Source organism: Triticum urartu, chromosome 1 (genome assembly GCF_003073215.2).
Source record: "Triticum urartu cultivar G1812 chromosome 1, Tu2.1, whole genome shotgun sequence".
Lineage (NCBI taxonomy): Eukaryota > Viridiplantae > Streptophyta > Magnoliopsida > Poales > Poaceae > Triticum > Triticum urartu.
In genome coordinates, this window is record NC_053022.1 from 53305107 (window position 1) to 53328469 (window position 23363).

Sequence of the window (23363 nt, forward strand, 5' to 3'; positions counted from 1 at the left end):
GCATTTTCCATCATGCTGTTGTCGATGGCAACAACTGCTGATACTCCGAATGGTAAACGTGAATAATGGTGGAGTTCAGCCCACCAAACAAATAAGCCGAACACGACGTGCGCCAATGCTGTTCTTTGCCTTCTCCCGGGGATGCCAGTCTCTTAAACTCAACAGCTAGCTGCGAAATGTTTTTCTGAACCTTGAACAGTTAAACCTCGGTTCAGCTATACCAACATGTCTGACCGTCGTGTAAGAGTAAGTAGTACTGTATACGTATTATGCCAGCTGTCACTCTCTCCTTCCACCATCTTCTCTAGAAAACTATAACTAACATGAACTCAAAAGATTTGAAGCGAATATATGAGCGTTCTACCGATCAGTTCTGTTTATATTCGTTTCTGCAGCTAGCTAAACCTGGATTCAGAAAGTTCTTGTCACATCCTGACAATTCCCCCCAGAAATGTTCACCACCATTTACACGACCAATATATGTTTGGTGGTATACTAGACTACTACTACTAATATAGTAATATGAGATGCAAAAAATAAGCACCGATATTTCTGATCACAGAGATTATCAGTCTGTTCTTCTCTTGGAGGACAAAAAAAACTCTGCTGTCCTGATCATTTTGATATTGCTGTCAGAGCAACAAGAGGAGTCTATTCTGAATTTCTGACAAGGCCTTTCTGACGACATGCATAAGCGAGTTACCCTTCCGTGACGGCTTTTCTGTTCTTCTTCCTCTTGACCTTGCGCCGGATCTTACCGCCGACGGCATCCCCTGGCTGCGGCTGCGACGACGACCCCATGGATTCTGCTTCTGCAGCGGCGGCTTCGTCCTCGGCGTTGGGCTGCATCCCCCGCATGACCACCGCCGGGAACACCCAGTTGGACACGAAGTAGAAGAGCAGCATGACGGCACTGCGCCCCCGAACACCACCATGCAAAGTCAGAAAACACAGCGACAAAACCAGAGCGCCAGCCGCGTACGCGGCACAGAGTTTACAGTCGCACTCGCCTGATCGGGATGAGCGAGGAGACGTCGCCGGTGTCGGCCGGCGAGCCGGGCACCAGCTTGGGCGCGAGGATCTCGCTCAGCTCCGGCGGCAGCGCGCGGAGCCGCCGCGCACGCCGCGGGAGCTTTGCTCCGGGACGCTGCGCGGTTGCGGCCGCTGCGCCACGGCGGGCGCCATTCCCAGCCGGAGCGGCGGCGGAGGCCAGGCGCCGGGAGCCTATCGTCAGAGTAGCCGCCTCCATGGAGACGGCACGTTGCGATATCTTCGAGCTGGAGAGGTTTAAGCTCAGGTGGCTCCTCGGTGTGCCTGCTTGGGTGAGGCGACGCCCCGATGCCTTCCGTTATGGATAAGGAACTCTGTCTGTTTGTTTTCCCGGCGTTTGGGTGTCAATTTTTATTTTATTTTTGAGAAATGTTAGCTAGGAATGGCAGCTGTGGGGCCAGGTCATTGGCGCACCACTTGGCCACCGACCGATTAGTTGTTTCAAATGACAGCAATACTTACTCATAACCTCCTCGATGGTGTATCATTGATGGTTGAGTGACTTTATCCCAAAATTACGGATGGGTTTCTTGTGGTAAGACTTTAAATTCTTGTCCTCACGAAACCAAGTATGAATGTTGACCCAAAATGTTGCGTCCTTTTTGCTCCGTGCCATGAACCGGATCAACGCTAGTGGCCAACCACACATCGCACAACAATTTATCCTCCTTCATGTTGAAACTTTTTCCTCTACCCCTCTTCTTTCGATCGACCGACCATTCCTCTGAATTAAGGTCAACGTCGCCGCCCTACTCTGGTGGGATGGTGTATGAATCCGGTTCCTGGGTGTACGTGCCGGACTACTGGGTCTATGTGCCCGGTCGCGTGCCCTGCTAGGTGTACGTGTCAGACTGTGTGCACGTGCCCGACTGTTGGGTGTGCACCTTCAGCTTCGAGTCATCCGTTGGCCGAATCTCGAAACAACCTCTGCCATCGTCGTGGATCATCTCAAACATCTGCTTGTCCACATCGTCATACGCCAGTTTGCCCAGTTGAGACATATCGGCGAATAGAGAGCGGGCATCGGGATGATCCACGTCCGGCGTATGCGACCAGACAAGCTGCAGCGATGCCGACTCCACGAAATAGAGCAGCGCTGCTTGGACATCGACACAATAAGACACGTCCCCGGCGACGAAGGTCGGGGACTGCCGGCCGAGCTGCTTGGGGGCGTAGAAGTAGGGAGTTGATATTGCTCCAGCCAGGACGGCGTGCGCATGGACGGTGGCGCCCTACGTCCCAGACCCCGTCGGCCTTGCCTGCCACCCTTCTCTGCATCCTCCACCTCCGCCATCTCCGACAGCTTTTCGTATGGGTCCACCGACGGTGGCGGTAAAAAAGGCGGGAATTGAGGTGGAGAGTTGCGAGATGGTAGCGGAAAGGGTGGAGAAGGGAGGGGGGTTGTCGTGGTAACAATGCAGACCGCTCCAAATGCATGGGCTGTGCCTTGATTTTGGGTAGGCCGAGCGTGTTAGAGTCTTATGTGGCGGGTGTCCAGACTCCCGCAAAGCCCCCTAATTTGCTTCCGGTGGTTTGGAGCATTCGGACAACTCGGTTTAGACGTTTGCGGGCAATTTGAGGGTCCGTGTTAGAGAACCCTTATAGGGAAAGCCCAAACATTTTGATATGTGAAGCAAAACTAGAGTTGAACCACGATACTTTTGCATTCATATACCAACGGACTTTGCTTTTTTTACCGGCAAAACACTATTGTTCCATTTTGCATGAAAATTATCAAGCATGCTCCGAAGACTAATATGAACATGTAAAAAAGTAGAATTTATAAAAAATCCTTGCGAGCACTATTTTGTTTTGAATTCATCCTCTTTATTTCTTACTCAAAACGCTCTTATATTATGGGACGGATGGAGTACCTTTTACACATTCCCACTACAGGCTGCCTTGTAACGAGTCCGATCTATTTCTCAACTTGGAGTAGGGGAAAGGAGGGGAAGGGAGTTGGTAGCAAGGAGAAAGAGGATAGGAGGCGGGAGGAAGAACAGCTTCTCTCCGGGTGCGATTCAGTTAGTCATCCAACATGCCTTATAACTGGCCGGGTCCTGGCCTAAAATACCCACACCAACCCACTCGTCTACTCCTCGCCCAAGTCATCCTTGACTTGGTCAGCTCCAGCCTATCCTTGGTCCTTGTGGTCGCTGCCTGCGGGTCCCGTCGCTCGGTCCTTCATGCTAGCTGTGGCGGTAGGCCCCATCGTTACATTCTCCCCTCCTTGAGTGCCGGCTTGTCCCCAAGTCGGTGCTGCCGGAAATCGATGACGGAGCTCACCAGGGTCTTCCCACGTCGCTAGGGATGGCGGTAGGCCGCTCCACAGCACCCGCACACACTTGGTAGTGTGTTGCACACTTGCGTACTGGTCGTCGAGGATGCGGCAGGGAACCTGCAAAGCCTGCAAAGTTGCATTATCAGGCGGAATCAAACCTGCAATGGGGACGTCCACACCCACTGCCTGCTTCAGCTGAGACACGTGCACCACGTCGTGTATTTTGCTGCCTGCTGGTAGTTGAAGCTTGTACGCCACTACGCCGATGCGACCAATGATTTTGTATGGCCCGTAGTATTGGAAGGCCAGCTTCTGGTATGGTCACTGCGCCAGGGACGCCTGGATGTACGGTTGTAGGCGAAGAAAGACTGAATCCCCAACCTCAAACTGCTTGTCTGTTCGGTGTTTGTCCGCTTGCCTCTTCATTCTGTCATGCGCTTGTTTCAAATGTTGTTGGAGCAGTTCATGCATCACCTCTCTTTCCTTCAGCCAAGCTGCCAAGTCAGGTACAGTGCATTCCTCCACTTGAATCACCCCAAACTCCCTTGGCAAGTGCCCATAAATGACTTCGAATGGTGTACGCCCAAGCGCCGAGTGAAAGCATGTATTGTACCAGTATTCAGCCAGGAAGAGCCATTTAAACCAATTCTTGGGGCAAGCATGCACTGCACACCTGAGGTAAGTCTCCAGACACTGGTTTACTCTCTCTGTCTGGCCGTCCGTTTGGGGGTGGTACGATGAGCTGAGCCGTAGTTGTGTCTGAGAGAGCTTGAAAAGTTCCTGCCACACACTGCTCGTGAAGATGTGATCCCGGTCGGAGATAATTGCCATCGGCAAGCCATGCAACTTGTATATGTTGTGCATAAATAGAGTCGCCACCTGCAGAGCTGTGAATGGGTGTTTGAGTGGCAGAAAATGGGCGTACTTTGAGAACTTATCGACGATGACCAGAATCACATCGAAGCCGCCCGAAGATGGTAACCCTTCGATGAAGTCCAACGAGATCACAGCCCATGGTTTCTTTGGAATTGGTAGCGGTTGGAGCAGTCCAGCTGGTGATTTGCGTTCTGTTTTCGCTTGTTGACAAACAGAGCACGAGTTAACGAATGCTTTGACCATGTCCTTCATTCCCTTCCACGAGAACAGCCGGCGAATTCGGTTGTAAGTAGCATGGAATCCCGAATGTCCCCCGATCGCGCTGTCGTGCAGTGATCTGATGATGCTCTGTTGTGTTTCTTTGTCCTCAGCGATCCAGACCCGATCGTGCTCGCGGATGATCCCGTCCTTCAAGGTGAATCCAGTCTCACCATTGGGGTCCAATGCAAGCTGAGAGAGCCGCTGCCGTGCCACTGGGTCTTGTTGATATCCTGCCACAATTGCATCCAGCCAGACAGGGCGGCAAAGTGACACTGCGCTCAACTCCGCGGTCTGTTCATGCCTGCGTCGCGATAGTGCATCCGCCGCGCGGTTCAGTGGTCCGGCTTTGTATTGAATCCGGAACTGCAGCCCGACCAATTTGGTGAACGCCCTCTGTTGAATTGGAGTGTTTAAACGCTGATCTGTAAGATTGAGTAAACTCCTTTGGTCTATGCGAATCAAAAACTCTGCATGTTGAAGGTATGGCCGCCAGTGGTCGATCACCAACAGTAACGCCAGACACTCTTTCTCGTACGCCGATAGGCCAAGATTCCGTGGGCAAAGGGCGCTCAAATACGCCACGGGGTGTGAGTCTTGCATCAGGACTGCTCCCACTCCAGTAGCGCTCGCGTCCGTTTCCACGACAAATTGTCGCGTGAAGTCTGGCAGTGCCAACACCGGGGCTTGAATTAGAGCTTGCTTGAGTGCTTGAAATGCCTCCTCAGTCACTGTCGTCCAGACAAATAGCGAATTCTTGCGAACTAAGTCTGTAAGGGGTCGGCTGGTGACTCCGAAATTCCTCACAAATTTCCGGTAGTACCCGGCTAGACCCAGAAATCCCCTCAACTCCTTCACCGACGCTGGCTGTGGCCATGTTGCAACTACCTGAATTTTGTCCGGCAGCGTTGAGACGCCTTCGCCTTTGATCTGATGCCCGAGATAGGATATACTGTTTTGTGCAAAGGTGCATTTGGAGAGCTTCGCTCGTAAATCGTTGGATCGCAGCAACGAGAGCACCTGGCGCAGCAAGATGACATGAGCTGAAAAGGTGGTTGTGTGTACCAGGATGTCATCCATGAAAACAAGGACTCCGTGGCGAAGTAAGGGCCCAAGTACTGTGTTCATTTCCCCTTGAAATGTTGATGGTCCCCCTGTCACACCATATGGAAGTACTCGAAACTGGAAGTGGCCTTGATGAGTCTTGAAGGTTGTTTTCTCTTCGTCCTCCGGTCGCAACCTGATTTGGTGGTACCCCGCACGAAGGTCCAGCTTGGAAAACCACTTGGAACCTGCCAGTTCGTCGAGCAGCTCGTCTATGATAGGTAGAGGATATGTGTTCTTGACCATGACTGCATTTAAGTGACGGAAATCCATGCAAAATCTCCATGTCAGGTCCTTCTTTTTCACCAGGAGCACAGGAGAGGAGAACGGGCTAACACTTGGGGTGATCAACCCAGCCTTTAGCATTTCCTTGACCTGGGTCTCAATTTCTGTTTTCTGTTCCGGTGTATATCGATATGGTCGTATGTTGACTAGCTTAGTTCCTGGCAACAGCGTGATGGAGTGGTCCCACTCCCGGTGCCGTGGAAGTTCAGTTGGCTCTTGGAACACCACTTGAAATTCATCGAGGAGTGTTTGGATTTCTGCTGGCATCTTCATTTTACCCTCATATTTCGGTGTGATTGCGCAGAGCGCAACGAAATGCAGAATGTCCCCATCTGCCTCTATTGCTCGAAGTTGTGTGGCTGTCACTTCCGGAACAGGCTGCAGCCGTGGCTGAATTCCTGTCAGTAGCACTTCTTTGCCATTGTGTTGAAATTTCAGCGTTTTGTTGACCCAATCCACCCACATGGGTCCGCACTGCTCAAGCCAGTCCATCCCGACGATCATATCATAGCATCCTAGAGGCAACACTCTCAGATCAGTTTGGAACTGTTGTCCTTGTGTCTTCCAAATGCAGTCTGGTAACATGCCCGCACAAGATAAAGTGCCCCCATCTGCAATCTTTACAGGCACCGGAGCCAGGGGCTGTATCTTGGCCTGCAGTCTCTCCGCACTCTGATCACTGATGCAACTATGGGAGCTGCCGGAGTCAACTAGGATCAGCATCTCGACGCCCTCGATCCGCCCCAGCAACCGCACCGTGCGGTGTGTCGTCTGCCCTGTCGTGGCCAGCTTGGAAATAGACATCAATACTTCTTCCGGATCCTCGTCCCCCATTTGTTGTTGAATTGGGTAGTCAGCTTGTAACAGTTCCAGGAGCTCCTTGACGACGTGAAGTTGCACAGTGGGGGCGCACTGGTGGCCTGCCCCCCACCGTTCCCCACACTTGAAGCATAGCCCGCGTGCTTGTCGGTAGTTCCGGAGGGCCGCAACCCGATCATCGCCGCGCCCGCCCCGCTCCCGAGCGTGAGCAGCTTCTTGTCCTCGCCTGTCCTCTGCAGCCGCAAGTGGCCCTGGGAGGGGTTGCACCGGCGGAATGCCCGCGGCCATTGGTGGGCACGGTGGTGCACGAGGCACCTCTTGTCGTCGGTACTCTCGTCTAGGCAGTGCCTCCATCAGCTCCTCCTGCAGGGATGCCAATGAAAACGTAGAGTCCAAGTCTTTTGGTTGATGTAACACAACACCTACTCGAATTTCATGTTTCAATCCTTCTAAAAATTGTGTGGTGAAGAAAACTGGATCAAACGAAGAGTTATGGGCTAATAATTGATGCATGAGTTCCTCGAATTGTGTCATATACTCTTCTACTATCCCATTCTGTTTGAGTGTGCGAAATTAGCGCAAATGTGTCTGGTACTGCTCGCGCCCAAACTTGTCACATAGGTCTGTGCACAATCCCTCCCAGGACATCGGTGTGCCACGAGCCTCACGCATCTGCAACCAGCGAGCCGCAGCACCCGTAAAATGCAGAGTAGCGACTCTAACCCACATATCAGATTGCACCCCGTAGACATCAAAGTACTTCTCACAACGTGTGCGCCAGAATTGTGGGTTTTCACCATCAAAAACTGGAAAATCCAGCCTGGGCAGGGACCAACTGGGAGGATTTGTGTGAACTATGTGCGGATCGGAAACTCCTACCGGACTCTCAGAGTGAATAGCAAGAACACGAGATCCAGCCAAGGACGTACCCTTGACCGGAGGCGGCAACTGAGTGGTGACCACTCCGTATGCCCGCCCTCCGGTATCGTCGATCTCGTCGTGGCCGTCGGGCCCGTGGTTGCGCGCGCCGGCCTCTCCTTCTGTTGTGGCCGCCAGGCGTACCACCGCGTCCTCCTCCGGGATCGGATCCGGAGGTGCCGCCAGAGCCGGATGCAGGGCGATCTGCCCCACTTGCGTCCGCAGCTCGTCGATTTGCTGCTGGATGTGGGTCACCGTCGGTCGCCAGAGCTCGAGGGAGGTTTGGATCGCCTCGAGGCGGGCGTCGTTGGCCGTCCTCCCGTCGTTGACCGCCTTGGCGAGAACAGCGATCTGCTCCTCCATCAGCGTCGCTTGCTTCGATTGTTTGGTGAGGTAGCGGGGTTTCGGGTACGCGATCTCCAGAGCGTCCTGACCTTGATACCAGATGTAACGAGTCCGATCTATTTCTCAACTTGGAGTAGGGGAAAGGAGGGGAAGGGAGTTGGTAGCAAGGAGAAAGGGGATAGGAGGCCGGGAGGAAGAACATCTTCTCTCCGGGTGCGATTCAGTTAGTCATCCAACATGCCTTACAACTGGCCGGGTCCTGGCCTAAAATACCCACACCAACCCACTCGTCTACTCCTCGCCCAAGTCATCCTTGACTTGGTCAGCTCCAGCCTATCCTTGGTCCTTGTGGTCGCTGCCTGCGGGTCCTGTCGCTCGGTCCTTCATGCTAGCTGTGGCGGTAGGCCCCATCGTTACATGCCTACGCGGATACACCCACTTCTCCAGTTCTCCTTGGCTGAAGTGGAGAGAGCGTACTATGTGAACCTTGTAGCGTGCACCCGTGCCATGTCAGATGTTTCATTTCGTGTAAAGAGGAGGCAGTAGACGTTTTGGGAAGAGCGCTGCTATACACACGACGAGGAACGCCACAGCCTCTACGTGTCGACCTCCTGTGGTGTGGTGCGCTGCCCAACGTCAGTACTAGTAAAACTTTTTCCTTTGCTCAGCAGAACTACTCAGGTGGCTTGCTCGCCGACGAGAGGTAAAAATCTTGGAGGAATAACGAAGTCCACTGATTTATTGTGGAGGCTTGATGAATAGTACTATCAGCTAGTAGCAATCCATAGGAGCATTTCCGCCAAATCCCTCTAAATCGATCTAGTCCACCAAAATCGACCACCCTCCAAGCGCTTCCGTCCTCCATTTCCCGTGTTTGAGCTGTCACCGCTGTTCACCCTTGCTAACTGTCTACGCTGCTGCCCGCGTCTGAGCCAACGTAGATGTCGTTGTCGAGTACCCTGTCCCCCACCGTCGGCATCGATTGCCTCGATGGTGTCCATGGGGGTCTCGTCAATGGCGCCCAGTTGCAAGGCGAAGAACATCGCCCGATGGGAGCGACGAAGGAAGCTGCGGCGAAGGAGCTGCGTAAAAGGAGGTTGTCGACATGGACGTGGACGTCGATGCTCTGGTGCAGCCATCGGCGCCTTCCCCGCCACCGAGAAGGAAGGTGCTATCCACTCCGGTCTTGACCGAGTCCATTCGGCCGGACGATTATGCGATTCCGAATGGTTGTATGCAGTAGGACACGCCGGAGGTGGTGTATGCCTCACAAGATAGAAGGTTTGATTCTAAACTTAGTCTGTCAACTCCAACGGGTGTGGATAACTCTAGGAACCGTTGACGAGGGTCTGCCCAGGTCCCACTCGACAAAATGGTGTAGTACGACCGATACAATTTTGGCCCCTCTTTGTATTGATTTGTCCGTTTGTTCCATATGCCATTGAATCAACTAGCCTAACCCGCGCGGCGGCACGCCGCGCTCGATGATCACTCGCAAATGAACAATCTATTGACTCAAGATTTGGTTTGGTCCATGATCATTTAGTTTCAGAATAATATACAGAGACATTGAAGAAATTGAACATACGAAACTGTTGAAATTTTGTAGATGTAGGGATACCGAACTGCATATGTAACCTGATCGTTAGTCCGTTTGAATCTCGGCTAGTAAATATATTTTTTGCCAAAAAAGTATTTTCGGTGCAAAACTTTAAAAATAATGCTTTTGCAACATGATTGAAACTCTCGACCTAACAGTCGGAAGAAAACTGTCCTACCGCTGCGCTACTGAAACCAATGCTTATTCAAAATGATCCATATTCTTTTTTACATAGGAATTCAAACCAAACAAAAAAATTGAACGAAGGCAAAAATTTCGGCCACCGGATATTTCGGGACATTTTGAGGAAATTTTATACCTTGGCATGGACACATGCGATCTCTTGTTTTACTCAATTACTACACGTAAATTGACTGAATTTGCAATTTGAATAAGTCAATTTTATGAAAGGAGGAACAGACAATTAGAGGAGGAAGAAAGCTCAAGGAAGAAGAAAGAAAGTGTCGGGCGTGGAGTATCTGCTCCCGAGCTCAAATGCTTGTTGATAAACAGTAAAATCAAATAAACTTGTAAACACATACAAAGAGTTCTGAAACTTTTTTTGTGGTAAACTTTGACAAATGTTTTTTCAGAGAATGAATTAGCTGCATTGGTATTTGATCAACGACGTCTCTACTTCTCAAAATAAAAATAATTAAGTTTTCCATGAAAGAATGAGATAGTGGCATTAGTGTCACCCTTTAAGAAGAAAGAAAATGAAGGAAATAATGACAAAATTGACACACGACCTAATCAGATTTTGTGTTTTTTATAATACCAAAGATTAAGCACATAATAGTGGAGCTTTCTCTAAAAAGAAGTTTCCTAGGAAGGAATGAATTAATGGCATTGGTATTGCTCTTTAAGAAGAAAGAAATGAAACCAAAATTAAAAATTAAACATAACTATTTTTGAAAATATGATGTTTTCTAATAATTAATGAATTAGTGTGATTTGTATTACCCTTTATGACGAAAGAAAATAAAAAACAATATGAATCAAACAATGTCAAAATTTGCACACGAATTACATAGAAAGTGCACATTTTTATTAGATGCAAGCACAAGAATTTAATAGTGAATTCTATTCAAAAAAGTTTACTAAAAAGGAAAGAATTAGTGACATTGGTACTACCATTAAAGAAAAAAAGAAATGAAACGAAAACTAAAACCAAATCAAAATAGTGAAGTTTTCAAAAATGAAATTGAAACTGAAACAAAATCATGATAATTAAGTTTTTTACGAAAGAAAGAAAATAAATAAAATTCTCATACAAATCAAAATAATGAAGTATTTCTATGAAATAAAGAATAGGTGGCTTTTTGGACTCTTAAGAAAAATGAAAACGAAATAGAAACTAAAAAAATCAGTAATAATATTTTGTTTAAGAACGAACGAATTAGTGGCATTGATATTACCCTTTAAGAAGAAAGAGAAGAATAAAACGAATAACTAAAACATGCACACAATTCCATAAAAATGCACTATTAAATAATATGCAAGAATAAGCATATTATTGTGAAATTGCGCAAAAACAAATTCCTATGAAGGAATGAATTGCTATCATTGGTATTGCTCTTAAAATAGAAAGAAAATAAAAATCCTTAAAATAGTAAAATTTTCTAAGAAAGAATAAATTGGTGGCATCGGCATTAAATAAAATAGAAAAACAGGAAAAAAATATTGGACATAATATTCAAAAAAATGTGTTCCTTACAATATGCAAGACTAAACATATAATAGAGAAATTTTTGCAAAAAGGTAATTCCGATAAAGGAACAGGTTAGTGCCATTAATTTTGCCCTTGAAGAAGAAAGAAAGTAACATAATAACTAACAAATTCAAAATAAGGAACAGCGAATCAGTAGCAATGGTATTATCATTTAAAGAAGAAAGATAACAAAAAAACTCAAGAAAAATTGCACACAATTCTGCTATAAATTGCACTTTTGGTAGCATGCAAATAATAATCATATAATAGTGTGATTTTGGCACATATTGCATAGTATTTATATCTGTACATTTACACTCACACGACAGCCAAAAAATACCCACAAAAAGAAAATAAAAACCAACTAACAAAAAAAACAGAAAACAAAAGCAAAAATACATTGAAAACAGAAAACGAACAAAGGGATAGAGGAGGGCATGCCCAATCGAAAGAAAAACAAAACCAGCATAACAAACAGCATCTGCTAAAAAAAAGGACAACAATGCAACAACTTTTCGAGTACTGCCACTTTGTATGTAACCCCAGCGTGCATACAGCGAAGATCCTATTATGTCATACACAGGAGCAAAACCTCCTGTCGGACATGTCCAAGAATTTGCAAAAGCGTTGTATCTCTTTATTACGGGAACAGATACTGCAGGAGGCTATACCAGGATGATCTAATTCAGGGAAAATCAGTTACAATTTCTTATTGCAGTACGGTCGTGTCACCGTATACAGCCCGCTATGTAGGTGGACTCTGTACAGTTTTATCAAGCACCTTTTATTAGTGATGTACCCGCTTTTATCGTTTTGTTTATCAGCATGTATTATGCACGGTTGTAATAAATGTACTTCTTTGCCATCTTAAACTTTCATATATATTGATATGCTATTATTTACCAAATAGTAAAAGATAGACAAAAAGCTACAATGCATATTCCGTTTAACTCATAATTGTTTATAGTTCTATCATTTCAACTACGGTCTACATAGTTGCGATTTACCAACGCCTAGTATCACTATAGAGTTAATGATAATGGGGCCCATTGTCATGTACTGTACAAAGCATGTGCATGGAGATCTCTCTCTTGCAGGTTACTTTCTTCACAGTTAATATCTCTCTTGCGAAGATGGTTGCGTCGGGAAACATAGATGTCGCCCTCCAGTCAGCAATTTCTTACACGAGACCTCCCTCGTACGAATGTTGTTTATCAAATTCACAAAAACATCTATGGCATAGTTCACAATTGTACTCATCAGGTTCTCAATTCAAGAATAGAACTTGTCTTCACCCATTAGGCAATTCTTCATGCCCTTCTATGTTTTCTCCTCATAACTTTGAGGTGGCTGGATTTGTAATACATGTTGTACTTTGCTTTTGAGATGAATGGAAATTTGACGCTCAATGGCACCTTCCTTGTGTTAAAAATAAGGTGGAAGCTTCGAATCGGTGAAGATAGTAACCCAAAGTTGATCCTTCATGTCCGCATTTCCCCCCGTCATTTTCAAAAACAGCTCACCGAGATGCTGAAATTCAAGTGTGAGCCCCTTATGAATAGTAAATCAGAAAAAGAAAAGAAGTAATGAAGCAAAAAAGGCTCTTTTTACAATTAGCTCATTTAAAAAAATTAGCAAAGAAAAGATGTGTGATGGTATGGACAAAAAAGAAAAAAATGGTGCTAAATAAACCTTTTAAGAGCACTCGTTCTTGCCTTTCTTTGCAAAGATTGCCACATGACTACTCTCGACGAAAATTTACATGCAGTTTGAACTTGCTTAAATTTCCTGAGTTTCACATCTTAAAATGAATTCTCGGACGAACTTAAAACGAATTTGCAGCTTCACAGTACCTGTGACTTTGTTTCTTCGAGGGACAGTCCATGTGGTTTTCAAAACAGCAGAGTGCTGCTGCGTTCAGCAGCATGCTAGTAATTATCATCACACCACATTCCCAACTTTTTATCACGTCTACAACAAAATACTATGGCCACCGGGATGATTTTAGGCAACACGAAGAGCAAGAGAACAATTTTCAGTAATCAGCTGTTTCTCAAATGGTACTGAAGTTGAGCTTCTAAAATGCAGAGATTGGCGATGGTTATTCGACATCAGGAGGCAGCCACCAGCCGGAGCGTCTCCTCCGGGTGCTTCTTCTCGGCGCCCTTCTCGGCGAGGAGGGACTGCAGGTCGCTGCCGTTGGCGAGGCTGTTGAACTCGACCGACCTCGAGGGATCCGTCGGGTACCTCCGCTGGCAGAAGGTCATGAGCCGCTTCACGGACTGCAGGTACTTCCGCGTCGTCTCGTCGTCCATCACGTGGGCGACGCCGTTGGTATGGATCTTCTCCCGGGCCGACCGCTCGTGGATGCCCACCATGGTCACCCCGATCGGCCACGGCGAGTTGCCTATCGCCAGCTTGATGTAGCTGTCCGTGGCCGCCAGGTAGTCCCGCCGCATGCAACACCACACCACGTCCAGCAGCGCGCGCCGGACGTCGCCGGGGAGGGCCTTCTTCCTGCAGAGCTTGAAGAGCGGCTCCAGGTAGCGCGCGCACTGCTTGCAGGTGGCCACCGCGGCCTTGCCCTTGGCCGTGCGCCGCTCCGCGTCGGGCATCTCGTCCAGCTCCTGGCTCCACTCGCTCAGCAGCCGCTTGAAGAAGGCCACGATCTTGTCCTCGTCGCAGAGCTCGTCGAACGGCACCTCCTTCTCCTCGCTGGTCCTCTCGGCCGCGCCGAGCTTGGGCTTGGACGCCACGACCACGGCCTTGGCGCGCATGACCTGGATGTCGCGGAGGAAGTTGTTGGTCTGCCCCTCCCCGATCTCGGCGGCGTCGACGTCCGCGACCGCGGCGGGGTCCTCGAGCGCGTCGTGGAGGCCGCGGAGGCGCGCGGCGTCGTCCTCGCCGAAGAGCGTGGCCGGCTGGCGCAGCAGACGCAGGCGCCGGATCACCTCCTCCCTCGGGAGCGACAACTCCCTCGAACCGTCCGCTCGGTCTTCGGCCTTCGCCACGTCGGCGACGACGGAGGGCGGCCCCGACGGCGTCGCCCGGATCGAGCAGCAGTGGACCCAATCATCGCTGGACCAAAAAATGGCAGTACTGCTGAAGAAGGAAAAAGGGCAGGCGGAAGCGAACGGAATGAGGGACGGAAGCAGAAGGCCACCACTATTTATAGGAAACAGCAGAAGAGAAGAACTCAAATTGGAAACCGACAGCGAAGGCGGCGCAGAAATGGACGAGACTCATCTATTTCTGGCTTGATTTGATTGAAATAAAATAAAGTCTGATTAGCGCGAGAAATCGGGAAGCTCCAGACGGCAACCGACCCCAGGCTAACATACGTGGCAGGAAGCAGAAATAAAAAAGAAGAAGGCAGCAGCGCATGCACAAAAATCCAAAAAACATAGACAATTTGGTCTGCACATACGCAGCGCATGCAACCAATATGGAACTGGGGCAACGCAGAACATGCAACCAATCGGGCGGCCGCATTTTTTAACAATTCCCATCGACGATTGCTCCGCGCACCCAACCGCGTACATGCCTGCATCCCTCACTATTACACGCGGCAGCCATCCATTGGACTTTCTATGATAGAAAAAAAATTCAGAAAAACGTGGTAAACTAAACCTGGCCAGGTTTAGTATATTTAGAATTAAGGGATGCATATGTCATTAAATAAATGGGAGTGTCTATTTGACGTTTGACTGAAAATCAATTCGGCATCAGTCAAGTTTTTCAACTAGTAATAGAACAACACTTGTATATATTTGTGTGTCCTTTTTTGTGTATCTTCGTTGTATGTATGTCGATGCTAAAAGGCCAATCCTAACTTGGTTGGAATTGAACCCGGTTTCAAACATATGTGAGCTACAACTATCGCAATACCACAGCCAAAAAAAGCTTACTGATCCATCAACGTACTCTCTGTAGGTCTGGCATCAACGTACACTGCACTTACAATCATTTGGCAGAAAAATATGGTGATAATTAGACTAGCATTAGAGTCTGCTGGTAACTTACAGTCCACTCATAATGATATCTTAAGAGTTGAAGTCTAGATACACAAAACTTACAGTCAATTAGCACTGGAACTTCTAAAATTAGTGTATTTACGCATAACTTACACTCATATTGTGTGATTCTTACAGTGACATTATGACAGAAACTTGTCGAGACTCAAAGACACCCGTTTGCAGCCCTGAGTCATAAGTTGGTATGTATGTACGCGGGTTGGACTGGACCCATTTGCATTCATGACAAGCAAGTGAAAAACCTTGAAATTACAGTAAGAAAGTATAGTACCTAGTGTCATCTATGGATTATAGAGACACAGCTGAACCAACATTGCGATGGAGAGGCCGGGGGCAATCCTCCTTTCCGAAACGAAAAAAACAGTTGAACCAACATACACACTTCCTATCATACAGATGACCACACACTGAACCAACATACACACTGCCCTATCCATTGTGAAAAAAGCAGTTCAACATCTCTCTAATGCAAAAAAGGCCTTCTTCTCCATCATTGTTAATTCGTAGTCTGAAAAAAAGGATCAAACACGACATTAGACCAATCATTAAGATATACAGCACAAAGGGAGCAATTAACACTGAGCCAAAAAGCTGAAAATACATAGTACAAGAGACAGTGAATGATGAAGACGAGTACAGTAAATTAGGCAACCTTGAGCCAAAAGTAGAACTAAAAATATACTGGAAATCATGAACCTAAGCAATTAACACTGAGCCAAAAGGCTGAAAATACATAGTACAAGAGACAGTGAATGATGTAGACGAGTACAGTAAATTAGGCAACCTTGAGCCAAAATAGAACTAAAAATATACTGGAAATCATGAACCTCTTTAGTGTAAATTTGAAGTATAGAAAGCAGAAGTGCTTACATCATCAAAGAAATCAGTAATAAGAAGTCTAGAACTTATCCACCCTGTTGAACTCGCTAAAAAACTTATCATTAGCATACTTTGTCCTTAAGTTGAGGATGTCAGCGCTTGAAAAATATTTAACAACTTGAGTCCTTGTAGTTCACACTTCCATAAACTTGAATGTGAAGACATCGCAATTGTGTGCCTGGTTTCACATGAATAAAGGAAGAAAAAAAAGATACCAACAAAATCAAAAGAAGAATATAAGAGAAAACTAGGCCAGCTATATTAAAAAAACAAATTACCTATTGGTTTGGTTGGGAACAACTATAGGTAGATAACGTCAATTTTTTCAAAATTGATTTGTTTCCTCAATATGGGAGTAATAAAAGCAACCTAATAGAAAAATACAAGAATAAAAGAAAATACCTATAAATTTTATAATCCGTTTGAATAAAAGAAAATACAAGAGATAAATCTTAAAAGATAACAACGCAGTGCCTATAAAAGGGAAACAAATTGATTAAAAATGTACTAGCAGATCGCTAATCTGCAAGTGAAATTTAGAATGTTCATTAAAAGCTGGATCAAGGAAAGCAAAGGCTCTTCCCTTCAAACAAATGAAGAAAGAAAACCAATGCTTTCGAACGGTTACAGGGAAGTACAACTGCAACAAGGAAGAATGATATGAAGAAAAATGTATATAGAGAATGAGAAATAAAAAGAAAATGGCAAAGGCAAACACCAAAAAAGTAGGCAGAAATTAAATTACTAACATGGAGGAAGAGAAATAAAAAGAAAGGGCAAAGACAAACACTAACAAGTTACCATGGAGTTAGAAATCCTTCAATTCCAATTGGGGCAAAAGCTAAACACCAAAGCCGCAACAACTAATTGGTGGAGAACAATGGAAGATCATACAAGAGACGATCCACAGGCTGGAAATCCTTCAATACCAACGTCTTTGCTCATGCCTAGTGATTTTCTTTGAGATCTAGAACCTGTTAAATCACAAGAATGAAAAGCAGAGATCACAAATTCTTTCCATTTGACAAAGTGTATTGCACATAGCACTCAGTTAAAATCAAAGAAATTGGTCACTTTTGTTTCAAAAGCACCAGGGCAGAAGAAACTAAAAATTACAGTAGCAAGAAAGTACTGAAATTACTATTATCAAGTTGCTGAAATTACTAGACAAGCAGAAATTCCTGTGCGCAGCAAAGTTTCCGACACAAAGGTAGATTCAGTATATATTGACAGCGTGAATAGATGCAACACTACCCACCAAAGACACTATGATTTACAGTCTAATTAGCACTGTAATTTTACTGAAATTTCACTGTAATTGCACTGACTATAAATACAGTAAATATTCTAGCAAAAATGGCACTGTGATTACCCATGGAAATTACACTGTAACAACATTGAACATTATAGAGAAATTGCACTGTAATTACAGTAAATAGCAGTGCGATTTACAGTGTAATTACCCTAAAAATTACACTGTAATTACAAGTATATTGTAAGAACACTATAATTACAATACAATTACTCTGTATTTCAGAGGAAATTACACTGTAATTAAAATGAAATTACAATCTTGAAGTTGTTGTAAACTTAGATGCAACACTACCCAAAACATAGAAAAAAGGTTATAATTACAGTGTCACTACTCTGTGATTTCAGAGGAAAATACACTGTAATTAAAATGAAATTACAGTTATGAAGTTGCAGTAAATTAGATGCAACTACTACCTAAAAACGCACATCCCTGCATCTAACAACAAAAAACTTCAGCGGAATCAAACGCCCAGGCTAGCAGAAAGAAAATCAACAGGGGAATCGGATCCACTGCTACATCCATCCGCCTATCACTGTAATTGCAAAAAAAATCGCCAAAATCCACTCTAAGTGTACACATACACCTACATCTACATCAAACACAAGGGAAATCGAATCAAATCACAAGATCTAGAAGAAATTCAACGGGGAAAGGGAGAAGACCAGGATAACCAACAGAAACTACACGGCACAGAAGCGGAAATCAATCTAAAGAAGAGGAGAAGGAGGATATTGGAATCAGATGACGAGGAAATCGCCAAGAATCGCCTCCCTCTCTCAACTTTAACTCTCGCCAACAAATGAGGAAGGACAAGAATAATAAATAAATAAATAAAAGACAGAGAGCCAGGGGATAGGCGGTAACCGGCTGGCTGGGAAACGAAAGCGCACCCGGTAACACACAAAAAAAAACGTCCGAAAAAACCAGCACACAGCGCAGATCTTGGCACAAGATCAAACGGCCAGAAATTTGAATGAAAACCAATTCTAAATCACTCGACTGTAAATTAGCAAAAAGGTAAATAAATTTAGGGGATGCATATGCCATTGATTTTTTTTCTTTTGCATACATCATTAGTGATCATGATCATTTTAGGAGGCTATCATGACAGACATGATCAATAACGGTCAAGAGCCTATGCATTATTACCTGGTAGATATGAACTCTCCTACGTATGGTGTTGAGAAAACATCGGCCACTCGTAAAAAAGAAAAAGATACCCAAGGCGAGGTCTGATATTCTCAAGCATGTTGGGATAGGCGCTGCATGCAGCTCGGAATGTTGTGGGTCCACCACCACGACCCGTGCATAACCGCCCCGACACCCCCATCCCTGGCGGCCACACGGTTTAACTGCCGGTAGCCTCTGAAGGTGGCAAGGAGGGAGGGTTAGGAAGGGTGAAGGGGCATAGGAGGAGGGATAGGTGTTGGCATCGGCGGCGCTAGATCGCTAGGTCGCGAGTGTTTTGCGAGTCCCTTCACCTCGATCTTGGACGGGAACTTGGTGCTCTCGGGTACCCGCGCACCCTATATGCGCCAAAAAAATTAGTAATTCAAAAAAAGTTCAAAAAGTTCCAAATCTTTTTTGGAATCAAACATGATCTGGTATTGTACTTCTATAAAAAAATTAGATAAGAAATGTTTCCTATCGACTTCAGGGCAAAAAGAAAACAAGTTTATGACGACAATATAATGTGTATAGTACTTGTATATATCGTTTTTTGCCGAATCTTCGACCCAGGATACAATGAAAGTCATTCTCCGACGAATCTTTTCATACGACTACAATATTTGATCATGTTTGATACCAAAAAAGATTCAGAATTTTTTAAACTTCTTTTGAATTACTAATTATTTTTTGCATATAGATTTCGCTGGTACCCATGTTCTCCTTCGTATTTTCCCCTTGATCTCTCCCTGTCCTATAACTAAATGAGGCCTTATGGGAAAAAGCGCAAACATTTTTTATATGTGAAAAAAGCAGCTAAATGACTCTTTTTTTTGCATTTATAAACTAGGATCACCTCCACGACCAGCGCATAACCGCCCCGACACCCCCATCCCTTGTGCCCACACGGCTTAGCCGTCGGTAGCTTGCAGAGGCGGCGAGGAGGGAGTGTGAGGAGGGATCACGGCGGTGTTGGCGGCGGCGGCACTAGATCGCTAGGTCGCAAGTCCGTTCCCCTCGATCTCCCCCCTATCCTAGAACTAAATGAGGCGCTCGAACATTTTGATGTGTGAAAAAAAAGCACGCTTTGGACATTCATATGAACATGTAGAAAACAGGATTTTTTTTCAAACTTGTTTGCTGTTTTGTTTTGAATCCATCCGCTTTATCTCTTATCTTTTACTTGCACATTCGCACTGCGCGCTGCCCACTTCTCCTTGCACCCTTGCGCTGAAGTGGAGATGGAGAGCGTACCACGTGAACCCTCCTGCACTGTGCGTTTGGTGTCAGATGCTCATTTCGTGTAAAGAGGAGGCAGTATACGTTTTCGGCAATGCTGGCTACTAGTGCTACTTCAGGAACGCCACAGCCTCTACGTGTCGACCTCTTGTGGTGTGCTGCGCTGCGCAACGGTACACCTTTCAATTGGCTCAACAAGAACTAGTACTCCGGTGGCTTCCTCGCATTATTAGCATTAACAATCTCTACCGGTGAATACACAAGCTCAAACATTTTGATATGTGCAAAAAAACCAGTTAGTACACGGCATTATTTTGCAACCCGATTAGCATTAGCATTGACGATGCAGCTCTCAGCGAATCAACTTTTGGTTGAGATGGTTTAGGTGGACAGTGGTATTCTCAACCTACCAGGGTTCAAATCCTGGTGCTCGCATTTATCCTGGATTTATTTCAGTAATTCCGGCGATACGCTTTCAGTTGAAGGAGACCTCTCGAAGGTGCTCATAGGGATAGGGTGTGCGTGTATGCGTTTATAGGGGTGAGTGTATGCGTGTTTATACAAGTGATTGCATCTGTACTGTGTTTAAAAAAAACAATGCAGCTCTCAGCAAAAAAGAAAAGAAAAGCGTTAACTGTGCAGCGAAGCCGAAGAGGCTGGCAAACAGCTTCTTATATCTAGGAAACCACGAGCGCTCGCCTGCCAGTCCAAAAAGCACAAACAGGACAGAGGGAGGTAAGCTCTAACTAGGCGACGACCGGCAAGGTATGGCGGCGAACCTAGGGGGGCAAGTCGCAGTAGGCGGCCGGAGCGGAGGCACATGACCCCTGGGAGAACGCGGCCGCGGCACGGGACTCGTGGCACGCCAGGACAAACTTCCGATGGCTGGGGCACGGGCACCTGGGACACCAGGTTGTCGATGGAGGCGCCGTCCATCGGCACTGGGGATTCGGACACCAGGGCGTCGATGGAGGATGAGTCCATGGACACTTATGAAAGGGCGTTGATGGAGGCTGAGTTCATGGCTCGAATGCACCGATACTTCAGGCAACTAGCGAATCGGTATCGGATACCGTATTCGATACCGATACTCCTCCGATACACCCCCGATACGTATCCAAGGAGTATCCATGAATAAACGATTCAAAACAATTCAGATACTTGAAGGATACTTTTTCAGTTCGTTTTGGATACAGCCCAGCCCATCTAAGAGACCACTCAGCCCAGTTAAGAGGCACACAGCAACCCTAGTACCCCAGTGCCCCCTTCCTTTCCCTCCCAGTTTTCTTTCCTCCCTCCCGACCTCACACCAGGCGGCGGCTGGTGGCTGCGTACCTAACAGCTACTCACCCAGGGCCGGCGGCAGTGGCGGCTAGCCGGCGGCAGTGGCGGCTAGCCGGCGACGAGCTGCTAGTCCTCACCAACGCCTCTTCCCCTTTTTCTTGCCCAGCCAAGCTCATCCCCTCTTCTTTCTCCTCTAATCTGTGAAGATTTCATTTTTCTCATCTCCTCCAGATGGCTCCTCCTGCTGAACCTCCTACTGTACCTATAAATCTAAGGGCACCATTGTGGAGCATGTTCAAATCATAGAGAAATCACCTGAAGGGGGCAACACTAAATGGAAATGCGACTACTGTGGTCATGAATCTTTGAGTAGCTACTCTAGAGTTTCTGCTCATTTGCTAAAGAAGACAGGGAACCATGGAATCCATGCATGTAAAAAGATCGCGGTTGACATTCTGAATCCCTTTATTTGAAAAATTGATAAATAGTAAAATGTATCCGTATTAGCACTTTTTCGAAATGATGAATTTACGTATCCGTATCGATGCATTCGAGGTTCATGGTCATGGACACTTGGAGCAGCTGGTCGCCGGAAAGGCGCCGCTCCGCGGTTCGGTGGCCGTCGGAGCACGCGGTGCTCGCGAGAGTGACGGTGGGGGATGCCAGTGCCTTCCACTGCGGCGTCTGCAGCCTCCCTCTGGAGCCGCCAATCTTCCAGGTACGCACCTCACCGCTCTCCCCGCACACATCCGTACGTCCTCTCATTCCCTCAGCCATAGATAGGACTAGGAGTAACATGTTCGATTACATGTACACGCTTTCAGTGCGCTCTGGGGCTGGCGGTGTGCTCGGCGTGCCGCGGCCCAGGCTACCGCCGGTGCCGCGCCGTGGAGAACATCCTGGACACCGTCCGCGTGTCGTGCCCCCACGCCGCTCACGGCTGCGGCGCCATGCTGGCCTACTACGACCTGCACCAGCACCGAATGACGTGCGCCAACGCGCCGTGCGCGCGCTGCCCTTTGGGCACATGCTGTTTCGTCGGCCCAATGGCAGAGCTCCTGGACCACTTCATCACCCTGCACGAGCTGCCGCTGACCGCCGAGGACCGCGCCGGGAAGAGCTTCGGCATCGACCTCCTTGACGGCTTCAACGTCGTCTCCACGACGGTCCGCGACGGCGCCGACCAGCACTTGCTCCTGCTAAACGTTGTGCGCCAGCCGTTTGGTCGCGGGATCGCCGCGGTCTGCGTGCGGCCTCCGCCCGCTGCCACCGCGTCGTCGTCGTCGTCCTCGGCAGCGGCCGCGTCCAAGACGGTGGTACTCGAGCTCCGCTACTCGGTCAATCGCCATTACCAAGAATCTGCATTCGATGTGCCTTTCGCGGATCTCGCCGATGGGTTCCTGGAAGACGACGAGTCGGCCCAGTTCATCGTGCCCAAGTCTGTTCATCCGGACGACCAGGCTACTATGCTCCTCACGGCCTTCATTTCCATCAAATAGATCAGTCATCAGCCGACTATCTTATCTTATTCTTATCTCATCTAATTTATCGTGGATGCTTGATGAGTAGTAGTATCAGTTAGTCCATAGGCGCATTTCCGCTTGAGCTAGCACCATTATATTTCTTTTTCCAAAAAAAAATGGATACATTTCCATCAAATAGACTGGTCATCAATCGACATGTTATCTTATCTTGTCTGATTTATTATGAAAACTTAAGGAGCAGTATCAGTTACTCTCTCTGTCCCATAATATAAGAACATTTTTTACACTAGGGTAGAGTCAAAAATACTCTTATATTATGAGACGAAGGAAGTAGTTCATAGGAGCATTTCCAGTTTTTTTTTGAAAGAACATCGGCCTTTATTAATCAAGCAAATATATTACAGAGAGTCTCCCGGATGCAATCCGGAGCAGAATTATAAACACAAAGGCTCAAAGAGCTCAAACTAGACCTAGCAAGGACATGAGCTAAGACAACACGGTGCCGACGAACATGCATGAATGACACAGACGACAGAGCATCACAAATCGCCTTGATGTCAGAGATAATTGATCCCACCATGGACCGGTCTCGGACTGAAGATTTCAACCTTTGAATCACTGAAAGACAGTCAGAGTGGAAGATCACATGCTGAAAATCCTCCCGGCGAGCCAGTAGAGCAGCCCGTCGCAGGGCCAAAGCCTCAGCCAGCTCTG

At 46.9% G+C, this 23363-nt stretch overlaps 3 protein-coding genes across 3 annotated transcripts; 1 reads left to right on the forward strand and 2 right to left on the reverse strand.

Annotated features, from left to right (window-relative positions):
* Nucleotides 1-352: 352 nt before the first annotated feature.
* LOC125546563 lies at nucleotides 353-1343 on the reverse strand. Its single transcript, XM_048710782.1, has 2 exons — nucleotides 1011-1343; nucleotides 353-913 (listed from the first exon to the last, which is right to left on the reverse strand). Exons 1-2 carry the CDS (start codon nucleotides 1247-1249, stop codon nucleotides 700-702), a joined length of 453 nt encoding a protein of 150 aa, XP_048566739.1. The 5' UTR covers nucleotides 1250-1343; the 3' UTR covers nucleotides 353-699.
* Nucleotides 1344-13071: 11728 nt separating this feature from the next.
* LOC125532698 (pre-mRNA-splicing factor 18-like) lies at nucleotides 13072-20865 on the reverse strand. The gene is made up of 3 exons (XM_048696653.1): nucleotides 20661-20865; nucleotides 20517-20580; nucleotides 13072-14412 (listed from the first exon to the last, which is right to left on the reverse strand). Exons 1-3 carry the CDS (start codon nucleotides 20863-20865, stop codon nucleotides 13359-13361), a joined length of 1323 nt encoding a protein of 440 aa, XP_048552610.1. The 3' UTR covers nucleotides 13072-13358.
* A 46-nt stretch (nucleotides 20866-20911) lies between these two features.
* LOC125555035 (E3 ubiquitin-protein ligase SINA-like 10) lies at nucleotides 20912-22901 on the forward strand. The gene is made up of 2 exons (XM_048718351.1): nucleotides 20912-21883; nucleotides 21990-22901. Exons 1-2 carry the CDS (start codon nucleotides 21710-21712, stop codon nucleotides 22662-22664), a joined length of 849 nt encoding a protein of 282 aa, XP_048574308.1. The 5' UTR covers nucleotides 20912-21709; the 3' UTR covers nucleotides 22665-22901.
* The last annotated feature ends 462 nt before the right edge of the window (nucleotides 22902-23363 follow it).

Bases quoted from the DNA above. Each gene is read 5' to 3' on its own strand.
- LOC125546563 (XM_048710782.1), bottom strand. From the start codon at position 1,249: ATGGAGGCGGCTACTCTGACGATAGGCTCCCGGCGCCTGGCCTCCGCC. The intron at 914-1,010 runs GCGAGTGCGACT...TCGGGGGCGCAG, and splicing joins TCCTCGCTCATCCCGATCAG to TGCCGTCATGCTGCTCTTCT.
- LOC125532698 (XM_048696653.1), bottom strand. From the start codon at position 20,865: ATGGACTCATCCTCCATCGACGCCCTGGTGTCCGAATCCCCAGTGCCG. The intron at 20,581-20,660 runs GTTCGCCGCCAT...TTGGACTGGCAG, and splicing joins ACTGCGACTTGCCCCCCTAG to GCGAGCGCTCGTGGTTTCCT. The intron at 14,413-20,516 runs GTTAACGCTTTT...TCCTATAAATAG, and splicing joins CTCTTCGGCTTCGCTGCACA to TGGTGGCCTTCTGCTTCCGT.
- LOC125555035 (XM_048718351.1), top strand. From the start codon at position 21,710: ATGCATTCGAGGTTCATGGTCATGGACACTTGGAGCAGCTGGTCGCCG. The intron at 21,884-21,989 runs GTACGCACCTCA...ACACGCTTTCAG, and splicing joins TGGAGCCGCCAATCTTCCAG to TGCGCTCTGGGGCTGGCGGT.